Below are 13,407 nucleotides of genomic sequence, written 5' to 3'. Positions count from 1 at the left end.
CAAACAAACACAAAACCACAGGGTTTTATTCTCTAGGAGTTCTGGAGGCTAGAAGCACAAAACCAAGGTGTCAACAAAATGGTATTCTCTCTGAAGACCATGGAGTAGAATATGTTCCACACCCTTCTCTTGGCTTCTGGTGCAGGGAACAATCCTTGATGTTCTTGGCTTGCAAACACAACACTCCAATCTCTACCTGAGTCCTTTATGGCCACTACTGGCTCTCTTCTTATAAGACAAACATCAGTTGTGTTGGATTAGGTACTTCCTCAATCCCAGAAAACCTCATCTAAACTAATTACATCTTCAACAACCTGATTTCCATATAAAGTTACTAAGGTTCTAAAAGGGCATGTTTGGGGCGCAGTGTCTAATCTGGTCAACATCTTCAGCAAGCAGGCTCTGGTATGCCATATAATCTTTTATGAACCTTCCTCCCCAGGGCACAGGCCTCTTGCAAATGACTAGTACCAGCCGGTCTTGCAGACATGCTTTCCAAGGTAAAGAACAAACAAACATGACACACACAGTCTTATAAACTACCTCTTGCTGAGTCTAGTTAGAGGGGTTTTCACCCCAGCTTGATTAATCTTTTGTGAATGAAGACTCATTCCTGAATCTGCAAATATATAAACCAAATTCTAGGTTCTGGAGGCCTTGTCAGGCCACAGATAACCCTTGAAGTGTGGTCTGTAACCACTACTTGATAGCCTCCCTTGAACCCTACCTGATAGCAATGGTTCCCAGGATTCTCAGTGTTTACCTGAACTGGCTGTCATCCAGGAGAGGCTTCTGTGCACTGAGGTATCTCCTCATGGTGTCTTCAAGTTTGGGGATAGGCAGCCTGGGGGGAAAGCAAGGTCAGTGTGAGACTGACAGTATGGGAAGACACCAAGTGTAAGGGGCCATGGGCCCAAAACTATTCGGCTTAAAGCCCACCTTTGTAAGCCTTTTAATGACCTTTAAGTTTTCGGCTTAAAGCCAGCTCTGTGAGTCTCCTGTAACCTGTAATTAGACATGGTTTGGCCGAGCGGAACTGCTAACTGCTTCTGTTCCGAGAAAGGGTCTGGGGCTTTTCCGTTCGATGTTCCAAGGAAGACCACAAGATGTTCCGGCTGACAAGAAGAATGTTCCAGCCCCAGCAAATACCAGATATTCCTTCTGTTATTCCCCCCAATTCTATTGTTGCAGGGCTATTTAAGCCCACTCTAAGCCCCAATAAATCGAGACCTTGACATTGCACAGATGGACTCTAGTCCTTTCTCGCGCCGCTTGGTCTCCTTTCTTTCTCTCGCCCATGACTCTTTCAGACAGCCCCCCTTCGGACCCTGAATAACTGGACCCGTGGGACAGGTCAACCAAGAAGCGTTACAAGTCAAACTAGTAAACACTACTGTGTAATTAATCCCCCTTAAAAACAAACAAAGAAAAAAGGAAAAGTCAGTTAACAAGACAGAACTGATGGAGGGGCGGGGACATAGGTCAGTGGTAAAGCACTTCCCTAGCATGCATGAGGTCCCTAGCACCACAGTAAATAAATGAGTAATAGCAATCAGAACTGGGCTAGAGAGATGGTTCAGCGGTTAAGAGCACTGGCTGCTCTTCCAGAGGTCCTGAGTTCAATTCCCAGCAACCACATGGTACCAATGAGATCTGGTACCCTTTTCTGGCTTGCAGGGATACATGCAGACAGTACGCTGTATACATAACAAATAAAATAAAAAGTCTTTTTAAAAAATCAGAACTACTGAATCAATGATTAAGTTTATTCTAAGTAAAATTATACTTTTTTTTTTTTTTTTTGACACAGGCTCTGTAGCTTTGGAGCCTGTCTTGGAACTTGCTTTGTAGACCAGGCTGGTCTGGAATTCACAGAGATCCGCCTGCCTCTGCCTCCTGAATACTGGGATTAAGGATTTGTGCCCCCACCACCTTGCTATTGTAATGATAACAACAGATTCAAAATGGGAAAATAGAGGCTATCCCAGCATTCCTGTTTCCTGGCCACAGCTATAGTAACTGCTAACATTGTACCGCAAGCACTAAAGCCTACCCTTTGACTGAACATACATTCCCTACCACCCAAGATGCAAAGAAAAAAAGCTTTATTTCTAAAACATTCTTGTGCATTTTACAAGAGAATCACACAAGAGTGAAACAAAGATGGCTGTGGTGGCCCATTGAGTTCAAGGCCAGCCTGGTTTACAGAGCAAGTTCCAGGACAGCCATGACCACACAGAGAAACCCTGTCTCAGCTCAGTATGGAGGCTGCACACACTGAAAGATAGAAACTGACCACTCTGCCAGGCCTAGCACCAGCATCCAGTCAGGAATCATGAGGGAACCCCATGTGCTCAAACGACAGCAAGGGCACCCACTGCTGCCTTATTCACTAGCAGCAGATTCCCAAATTGTGGCTATGATGGTGAGGATACTTGTCCAATGGTGAAATGTAGAGCAGACAACATGGCCTCTTCTCTCCTATTTCAATGGTTTTATTGAAAAATACACCCCCTAGTTATTAACACAATAATAGCTTACTTTACTTCTACCAAGATATAACTTCTATCAACAGTTATATGTTTATATTAAAATACTGAACTGTATTAGTCACTCAGGAAATCTGAACCATTATCCATAAAGCATAGCTCATTTTATGATATAATACACTGCACCCATTTATTTTTGAATGCATGTTTATCTACAACTTGACAATAAAAATAACAATTATTTATAGCCATTATGAACTTAGATACTCCAAGTAACCCTTCTGGACACTTTAGCCCCACTGACCCCCTTTCATGCACTGGTTTACACAGGGAGTTCCAAATACCACCTCAGCTACCTCATGATCACAAAATTTATTACTTATATTTCTTAGGCTTTAACACCAAGGGTGTAAGGAAAGTTTGTCCTTCGTTTTAAGGAAAATCCTAAATCAGAGACAGTGGGTTGAGTTACTAATTGCATAATGTGGGAGATTTTGTTGCTGTGACTAAAGCCCTAAGCAAAATAATTTAGAGGAGGAGAGACTTGTTTGGGCTCACTGTAGGAGAGCTCCTGGGATGACCCAGAGTTGTAGCATCTGCTGGTTTCTGTGTTATATAAACACTCCCACCAGGACCAGTTTCCAGATGCCAGTGTGATGTCGATAGGTATGAAGCCACGAAGATGGTTGTGGTCTTATAAAGAAGACCCTTTCCACTCATAATTCTTCCTGTAGAATTTCTTCTCTGATCACTAACATGGGCCAACACAGGGAAGGCTTTTGATAAGCTTATGTTGGATGAATTAGCTGATACTGTCTCTTCTACTCAGCCTTAGTCTGTTTTATGCTGTTATAATACAAGACGACATCATTTACAAAGCAACTTCTCAGACTCTGGAGGCTGGAGGAGTCTGAGAAGGCTAGACTTTTATTATTTAGAACCAAGGGCTCACCATGTAGTCCTGGGTGGTCTAGAACTCACAGAGATCCACCTGCCTCTGCCTCCCAAGTGCTAAGATTAAAGGTGTGAGCCATGTCACCTGGCAGAATGCTAGATTCTTGAAGGCCATCTGGCTACCACAGCACATGACAGAAGGTAGTATCACATGGGCCACAGAAGACCAAACTTCCTTCACTGTTGTTTTGGGGACAAGGCCATGCTATAAAATCCAGGTTGACCTAGAACTCATGGCAATCCTGCCTTGGCCATCCAAGTGCTGAGGCTACAGGGGTGAGCCACTATGCCAGTTCAAACAGTATTATAACAAACTACTTTCTCAATAAAGGCCCACTCCTAGGAAGAAAAATCCACTGTCTCAGTTTTTCCTCTATCAAATTTAGCGACAGTCAACAAGAGCTTAGTGCATAAAGGTATTTATTGCCAAGCCTAATGACCTGGGTTTGATCCCCAGGGACCCACATGGTGAAAGAGAACCTACAACAATTTGTCCTCTGACCTCCACATATCCACCACAGCACGGGAATGTCCATATAACACATGCATGCTTTTTTTGTGTCACACACACACACACACACACACACACACACACACACACACACACACCCTGAGGTTCCACCGAGATCGGGAAAGAAAGGGGACCCTGAGAAATTGCCCTCGGAAGGCTGGTGCCAGCAAGTAAGGTTTATGAGGGTGGATTGGTAAAGGCACTGGAAAATGGGTGCCTCAACTCCTAAGAGAGTTGGATTGGAAACAGAGAAATGCTGTCTCAAACAGAAAGTGAAAAGTAAAAAAATAGAATAAAAAAGGAAAATACACAGAGAGTCCAAATACAAAAACAAGGACTTAGCTAAGTTTCTGTGTTTTGTCATGATCCCCATGACAGCATCCCCATTCAGCAGGAAGCAGTTTGAAATGAACGACACCCAAATTCCCCAAAATACTTTGTATTGGTATGAATTTTCTCTCGTTGCTTTGTATTGGTACAGATTTTCATTTATTGATATATAAAGAAGGGGGAGCTGTTGGGAGAAATGTTGGGCCCCAGCCCCCATGGGGTCTCCATGAGTTGATAACCACAGATGCATCCTGTTTTCTAGTCCTGGATTACAGCTGGCATCAAAAACATGAGCTCTTACACCTGGGGTTTTTCCATTGTGCTATAAGTGTATATAAGGCTGCTCCATCCCTGCAAAGACCACAGACACACATAGCATAATCGGCTGGACATCTCTGCTTTTAAATAAATCTCCAGGCTTTCGCCCAATACTCGGACTTAATCATGGAACCTCCACTGTGCCGTCCGTGCCATTAGATTTAGTCGTGGTGAGGATGCCACAACACACACCACACACTACAAATAAGCAGCTTCATTTTAGCTTAGTGGCAGTTCTTAGTTTTCTCCTTACCAGACTGTGAGACCATTAATGTATGCTTGAAATACTTATCATACAGAAGATACAGTTAGCAACTCTCTTCCCTTATCCCATAGGTTTTGACATCATTTATGTTTCTTCCCTGTCTCCCCTCATCCTAAACATCTGAGTCTTCTTAGGACTGTATATATTCCAACAGTTTATTACTCTAGTTGGACCATTTCAACTTTTACAGATTCCTCCAAGCAGGAAGTAAGAGTGAAATTGGAGGCAGCATGATTGTTATAATAGAGTACGTGGGGGACCTTGGCAGATTCCATGGCAGGTGGAACAAATGTGCCAGGCAGACAGAGCTTAAGTGAGAAGTTTAGAAAGGGAAGTGGGGAAAGAGAAAAGAGGTAAAGAGACACAGAGACAGAGGATGAAAGAGAAGAGGGGGACAGGAAAAGTCCTGTCTACCCCTACAGCAGGGGGAGGGGGTCTTTTAAAGGGTCCTTTGCACCTGTGTACAGATTACATTAGCCATGGAACCCTGGGCTGGCCAGGGTACTGCCGGAGTACATTCTGCCAGGTGACCGGGGCAGGCCAGCATAATGCCTGAGTCCTTACGATGATCTTGCCAACTGTGCTTATTCTCCTTAGAGATAATATGGCATGCTGGAAAATGTACAAATGTTGACATTTGACAATCCTGAGTTCAAACATTAAGTCACCCTCCAGAACGAAGATCAAGGGTTACAGTGGGTGCCAGGCAGGATGGGATGTGTCTAATTAACAGCAGGGTTTTCGGGAGGAAGGATGATGAAATGAATTCCAATGGTTACACAGTGCTATTAATACGCTAAAAAACGATATACTTGAAAACAGTGAATTCTGGGCTGGCAAGATGGTTCAATCAAAAAAGTACTTGATTAACACAAATGAGGACCCGAGTTTGAGCCCCCAGAACCCACTTAAAAAAAAAAAAAAAAAAAGCTAGGTGTGGCAGCATCGGTGTAATCCTAGCACTAGATGTATCTGTAGACAGGGATGCTTGCAGCTAGCTGACCAGCCAGCCAGCCCCGACTACTATCTTATGTAATGACTGTTTTTAATTGTCAGCTTGATACATTCTAGAATCGCAAGGGAGTGATTTCAATGAGAAACTGTATAAGCATGCCTGTGAGGAATTTTCTTAGTTGGGTTAAGTAAGGTGAGGAAAAACTACCCTGAATGTGGGCTTATGGCCTCCTGGTCAGAATTTAGGAGACCCAGTGAAAAACAATAAGACAGATTGTCTTGGAATTTCTAGTAATGGGCAATCTTCATTAGCTTTGGTTACCAAGAGATTTTGGTGTAAGCTATGTCTCATGTGCTGGCTCCCTCTCTGCAACCCTGAGGAGAAAACTTGCTTGAGAATGAAGTCGCACAAATGAAGAGGTCAGCAGGAAGGCAAAACAGCATCATGTGGATTCTGGAAGCCTGTGTGAGTACTTGAGCCAGTTTAACTGGACTTTCTGCAACAAGTACAAAGACCTTACAACAATCTTTTTATACAGCGTCACCAGCCATTCTTCTAGTAACAAGATCACAATGGAGGGCACTTTGGTCTCTACCTACCACCCTGGTTTCCTCCGCATTGCTCAAAACACCAGATGTAGCCGCCAATATACATATAGCAATTCCTTTGGCTCCTATGGGTGAGTGGCCAGGCTCAAAAAAGATAGAGCCAGAGTCCGGAGACACACTTGCAGCAATTTCATCTCAACCACATGTGTTTCCCACTCTACCCCCATCTAATAGTCGTTTACCCTAATAAAGGTGAAGGGAAAATGCTAAGCAGATTTACCTCCTGGGTAAGCCACCGTGTCACCTGTTCTCACACCTGGTCTGCCTCCCAACAGCAGGGACTGTGGCATTCGTACTGTAAGAACACAGCTGACATGCCTTCTCTGTCTACAGGACCTAGTTATATCTGGGATAGAGTTCACAAGAGTCACTTAGGAATAAAGTTATTCTGGATGTCAAGAAAACTGGCCTAAAAGACGTGCTTTGGGGGCTCACAAATTAGTTTCTACCTGTCACCCTAGTGGCCAGGTAAACTCTGCTTCTCTGGCCTCCCACAGGTGGATTCTACAATCTGCTCATTATGTTTTGAACACCTGCTATCACTGGGGGCAATTAAAAGAAAAGCAACAGATAACTGGCATTTATTATGGATCAACTATAGATTTAATATGACTCCCCACAAGGCCTCTCCCACTAAACATTCCAGCCCAACATTCCTCAAGGCCTCAGTGGTGAAACTGTGCTAACACCTAGTCAAACTTTGCACAAGGGCTTTATATGGGTATGTTTAAATACTCCTTCTGGTGTTGGAGTTATAAGCAGTTGGGAGCTGTTAGATGCGGTGCTGGGAGCCCAACTCAGGTCCTCCAAAAGAGTAGCAATCACTCTTAAGCATCGAGCCGTTTCTCTAGACCCAGTTATATACATCTTAGTATATACAGAACAACAAAACCCACAACACTTAAAAAAAAAAAAAGCAAATCCAAGAACTCCTACTAGAAAGAGTCCGAGGCCAGTGATAAGGAAGCAGTGATAAGAGGAACAGAATAGAGAGTGACAATGATTTTCCCATCGCTGATATCAAGTACCTCCTAATAGTCCAAAGAACTGTGTGCTGCAATTCACCTCACAGGTGACTGTGGCTCTTTAAATGTGCAAAACTAAACTCTAGTGGCAGATACTGAATCTGAAACCAAGTTCTACCAGACATCAAGGTCAGGGCTCCCTGCCAAGTGTGACATCAGTATGAATGTCAGAATATATTTTACTAGCCCAGAATTGCTGACAAAAAGTATCTCATTTAACCCCCACTTCTAGATGAGGCACCAGGAAATTTGGCTGCTCCTTGAGGGGGTACAGTAGTAATGTGCTTTTTGTTTTGTCCAGTGGTTTGTTTTTCTTTTTTCAAGACAGGTTCTCACTATACTTCTGGATATCCTGGAACTCACTATGTAAATCAGGCTGGCCTTGAACTCCGCCTGTCTCCACCTTCTAAGTGCAAAGATTAAAGGCACTCACCACTACACCTGACCTCTTGTTTCTACTTCCAGGATCTTACAGATGTTTGTGCTGTGGATGGGACTAAATTATCCTGAGGATTCTTACAGTTTCCCAATTCTCAACTGCCAAAGGTCCATTTGGTTTTAAACCTGGGTGAGGCTCAGGCCTGCCTCAAAGTCAGAACCATCTGACTCAGCAAATAAAAACAGGTCCTCCTAAGTCCTTACCTTTCCCCTACATACTGGTGCAGCTCACACAGGCTGTCAGAAGAGCCCAGGTTACACCCTCTCCCCACAAACACCCCCTTTCTATCTCCCACCTTCTGCTGAATTCAGATAACCCTTACTGTGGTTTGTCTTACAAGTTTGCACACTGTGTGTTCTTGCTGAGAAAGCAGGGTGGGCAGTGACACTGGCTTAAATAACTGCTGGATGTGGGGGAAAACACAAACCCCACAGGAGGGATTAATACTCCTGACCTCCAGCTCCTGGTCAGGAGGATCCCTGGTGGCTGGGCCAGAAGAACAGTGAAAAGGGATTTTGAGACAGGTTTAGAGCTCAGTTTGGGAAATAAACAGTAAGCGCAGAGAAGACAGTTTAGGTTTGGCTTAGAGTGAAGGTAATTTCTATTAATGGAATAGCTCTGTCAACCTAGATCAAAGCTGAGATATCAAAGAGAAAACTAGATGCCAGATTTAAGGAAGTCCTGGCTATGGGGGAGAGGGACACTTATTAGGGCTGTTTTGGTAGGTCAGGTAGTCTGGTGAGTATTGGGAGCCATCTGAAGGGATGCTGAGGAAGGTTCGATGGGTATGAAAAGCTTCTAGGTAAAAAAAAAAGTTTCTTGGCCAGGGGCTGATCTTAGAATGATAAAGGTGTGCTTGCCACAACTGATGGGGCGCTAACAGAGCAGGGTACTGTAGGAAGAGGAGTGGGCTGAGATCTCTCAGGAACAGGCAAAGAAGGTGGAAATTGACCCGAGGGTGATCGGTGTTAGGAAATGGCTACCCGAGTAGGAAGGTAGTTAATTGTGAGAGGCTGAGGATAGCTGTCTGAGAGATCAATGGACAGGAAGTTAGTAGGATTCAAGATGAAACTTGTAGACCGGAGGTTGCGGAGGGGACCTTAAGGTTTCTGAGTCTTCATGCTCAGTCTTTCCAAATCCGGGCACCTGACTCCGGGGTAGTGAGGAAAGGGTTCGGTGCAAGTCCAAAGTGCCAGGAGTCAGGCCTGCGGCGGGGGCCAGGAGGCTCGGCTCACCTTGGCAGGCTATCCTGGTAGTGCATGGTGGGCACGATGCTGTGTTGCAGGTACTCGTTGTCGGGTCCCGAGCTGGTACTCAAGGGCCGACTTGGGGCTCCCAAAACATGCGCCCGGCGGCGGGGCCAGGCGCGCAGCAGCAGGCGGGGCATCATCGTCCCGGGCGGTAACGGCGGCTCGGGAACGCGGCGGCTGAGGTAGTTCCTAAGCAGGCCACTGCCCTCAAGGCCGGGGACACGGTGTCAGGGACTTAACGGCCGGTTCATCTCTGTCCCCACGGGCACTTCCGGGCACAGACGGGAGGTGTCCCCGCCCACACTCGGCCCTCTCCCAGGACCCGCCCACATCCCGGCCACGCCCACTGGCGGGAGCCGCCCACCCAACCCGGAAGCGGTCTCTAGACTGTAAGCGGGGCTTCTAACGCCTGGACAGCGGAGTGGCATACGACTCTGAAGGTGTCCTGCTTTCCTTTCACAGGACTGGATAGAAATCAGAGCCAGAGAGGAAACAAAACAAAACAAGACAAAAAACAAAGCTGAAACCTGGCATTTGGCAAACCTAAACTGGTCAAGGCTTGGTTTCCAGAGACCCAGAACATTCCAAACCTTTATGTCGCCTAAGGAAAGAGCACGATCAACATACTCCCCCACGTTTCTAGATTTACCGAACAATAGCCATACTTATTTCACCAATATACTTTAGTAGGCAAAATTGTGGCGTCCGCGCTATGACTAAGTCTAATGGAACCTCCGCTTGGCGTCCGCACCACGACTAAATCCGAGTATCAGGCAAAAGCCTGGAGATTTAGTTAAAAGCAGAGACGTCTGTCCAACTTTATTCATCTTCCTTATTCCAGGAGGAGAGCAGCCTTATATACACTTACAACACAGTTGAGAAAACCTAGGTGTAATTGATGCCAGTGGGCAAGCCCGGGCTGTAAGCCAGGACTAGAGAACAGGATGCCCCTGTCAATTCAGAGAGACCCCGTGGGGGCTGGGGCCCAACACAAAATGCTTCCCTTGTACTATATTCACACGGCATTCCCCACGTTTGAAGTCTTTGAAGTGAGTGGCTTTGGAATTCTGCTCGGTTGCCCTGCCTGCTCAGCTGTTTTAGAAACTATATAGCCGTGCATTGGGGGTGCATGCCTGTAATCTGCAGGAGAGACAGTGGCAGAAAATTAAGAGTTCTAGGCTACATTCAGCTACATAGAGAATTTGAAGTCATCCTGGGCTACATGAGACCCTAGCTTAAAACAAGCAGAAGGGAGGAAAAAGAATGTACAAGAACCGGAAATAAGCAACATTTCTCTGCTTGAATTTTTCAAAGGAAAACAAAAACCAGGCTCCCTGCCAAGAGGAAACCCTGTCCTCTGGCTCTGGGGGTCTTCTAGGCTCAGTCTGCTGTAGGAGAGGGTCCTGAAGTTTCCAATTCTGACTCGAAGAGTCCTCAACTTGAACATCCCTCATCCATCGCTAAACCACAACAGACAAGCAACATGGTCTCTAACTCATCCGTAGCTGAAGAATTAATTAGTTCTGCTACCATTTATTTTACAGGAAAAAGAGAGGATGAGGTAGCAGAAGACATAATTATTCCTTACTTGAGGCACAACCGAATTCCATTCTGGGAACACAATCTTCCTTTTGCTCCAGCTCTCTTGTCAGGACCCTGTAGATTTGAGGCAACCAAGTACATTAGTCTGTTCCATAAGTAGGTAGACAGAACCAGGAGCTGGGACACACCCACAAGATCACTGGATTTGGAGTTCAGGGGACCCGAGTTTGTGTCTCAGCTCTGTCCTTAGGAGACCACACATTGAGCAGGAAGATTGCTAACCAGCTCCACATTCTTCTACTGAAGAACTAGGCACAAAACTCAAAAATAACAGGAGCCTGGGATGTGGCTCAGTTTGTAGAGTGCATGCCTAGCATGTATGAAGCCATGGGTTCAATACTCAGCATCACATAAACCAACCAAATGTGGTGGTACATGCCAGTAATCGAAGCACCAGGGAGATGGAGGCAGGAGAGTTGATTGAATGACCTAATGGTAAGATGGCTCAGTGAGCAGAGGCCCTTGCTGATGATCTGATGACCTGAGTTTGATCCCTGCGACACACATGGTCAAAAAGAGAACTGACTTGTGAAGGATGTCCTCTGATCTCCATACACAAAACAATACAATGTAATGATTTTTTTAAAAAAACTACCAAAATTCACAAAGACTGAACATCTAATTCTCCTCCTTCAAGGAGAGAACAGATCCGTCTGGCCTAGGTCCAAGCATCTGAATCTCTTGTGTGCAGTCTATGGTGTCATAGGGGAGAACCTACAATCCTTTCTGAAAAGCATCAGTTGTCCCCAAATCCTGGTAGTTTTCAGAGCCTTGGAACCTGTGGGGGATAGACATCCAGACCTGTGTGGAGAAACAGGGATCAGGGGACCAGGAAAATGTAAAGGATCTAGTAGACAGAAGTGGTAGCAGTCTAAAGAGTCAATGAATGGCCCCGCTTCTTCAAATCTGTAGATGCCTGGTTAGAAGAACAACTATAACCAAGGTGGACATCCAAGGCCTTTGTGTTCAGGCCCTGCCTGCTTCTCCGGCCCTGGTGTCATCAGGAGTACTCTGCTGTGGAAGTACTGACCACCGATCATTCCCATCCCTTATTCTTATTCTGTATCTTTTTTATATAGCTCTCTGGTAGCCTAGAACCATAGCTGTCTGGTAGCCTAGGACCAAGGCTGTCTGGTAGCCTAGAACCTCCTTCCCATGCACCACTGCCTGATGCACTCGTAGCCTTCACCACCCATTTCAGAACTGATGGTCTCTCTGAAGTTCCCTTCCTTCCTCATCCGTCATCCTGCAAGAGTGAATCTTCCCCTTTGTGATTTCACAGTGCTTTCTAGACACTTCTGCTGTGGCATATGCAAAGCACAGCTATATTTCGAGTTATTTAATTATCTACCTCAAAACAGTACATTTTGAGTTTCTCCAGGGCAGGGACCTTGTTTGCATTTATGTACCTGGGTCTAGCCTTGGCTCTTCTGTGGGCAAGCACTGTGTATCTTTTACTTAGGGATGATCCTGTACCACAAAAGGACATCATGAGCTGGGAATCTAGGAAGACATTTGTCTGTGTAAGGATCAGGAAAGTTCATCTACTTAGAGAAAAAAACTGAATAATAAAGTATCTGTATTGAGCTGGGTGGTGGTAGTGCACACTTTTAATCCCAGCACTTGGGAGACAGAGGCAGGCAGATTTCTGAGTTTGAAGTCCGCCTGATCTACAGAGTGAGTTCCAGGACAGCCAGGGCTACACAGAGAAGCCATGTCTAGGAAAACAAATCTGTATTAAAGTAATCCCCAGAGTTCTGCTGTTTTGAATTAACTCTGAGGTGTTAGACCACAGTAGCCAGGTTACAGTAATATTTCATTTTGGGGGTGTGGTGGGGGTTTGAGACAGGGTTTCTCTGTGGCTTTGGAAGCTGTCCTGGAACTAGATCTTGTAGACCTGGCTCATCTCGAACTCAAGAGATCCTACTGTCCCTGCCTCCCGAGTGCTGGGATTAAAGGTGTGCACCACCAATGCCTGGCTGTAATATTTCATTTTTAAAATAAAGTTCTTACCACAGGCTTTAACTGGATAGGGGAAGAAAGAGTTCACATTTCAACAAGAAGATCTAGTTGGCAAAGTATGGAACAAACATAGCATAAGTGAACTTCAGTAGTCAAAGAAACGAGAGGAAGTGGCACCTAGAATCCACTGGGCTTGCGTCCCAAATTTCCAGGTTCCACCAGGCTTCACCAAGGGCAAATGCTGCTTAAAGCAAAAAACGGTGACAGACTGGTTGGAAAAGCAATCCCTGCCTTGATGGGATTTGCCATAATGTACTGCAAACCTTTCAAAACCTTTCAATTTCCGGTTCTTGTACATTCTTTTTCCTCCCTTCCGCTGCAAACCTTTCATAAGAGCACTTGCTACTCTTGCAGAGGACCTAAGTTGGGTTCCCAGCATCCACACTCCCTGGAACTATTACAGAATAAAAGCAGGAGTATGAGGAGCTCAGTTCACAGGGCTCCCCGTGGGAAATGGAATCCCAAGGGAACCAAATTTACACATTTTGTATGTGCCTTTGAGCTGGCCAATCTGAATCCCAGAAGAAACCTAGAGAACCAAAGTGGGAAGGGGAGAGAGGTAGTGAATACTACAGCTGAGACGACCTCTGGGGCAAGGTCCTGGCACCTCACGGGACTCTCTGGCTGTGGATTCCTGAA

General features: G+C 45.4%; 1 protein-coding gene across 1 annotated transcript in view; it reads right to left on the bottom strand.

Moving 5' to 3' along the window:
* The window catches only part of Cpt2 (carnitine palmitoyltransferase 2), a 19,258-nt gene extending 9,826 nt beyond the window's left edge, over positions 1-9,432 (bottom strand). Inside the window, exons 1-2 of the mRNA XM_027402405.2 lie at positions 9,130-9,432; positions 764-844 (exon numbers count right to left, since the gene is read on the bottom strand). Of these exons, the coding sequence (XP_027258206.1) occupies positions 764-844; positions 9,130-9,284 (236 nt within the window). The 5' untranslated portion in view covers positions 9,285-9,432. The remainder of the gene's footprint in view (positions 1-763; positions 845-9,129) is intronic.
* Positions 9,433-13,407: the final 3,975 nt, after the last annotated feature.

This window comes from Cricetulus griseus, chromosome 2 (assembly GCF_003668045.3).
Source record: "Cricetulus griseus strain 17A/GY chromosome 2, alternate assembly CriGri-PICRH-1.0, whole genome shotgun sequence".
NCBI classification, from domain to species: Eukaryota; Metazoa; Chordata; class Mammalia; order Rodentia; family Cricetidae; genus Cricetulus; species Cricetulus griseus.
This window is presented reverse-complemented; position numbering and strand designations above follow the sequence as displayed.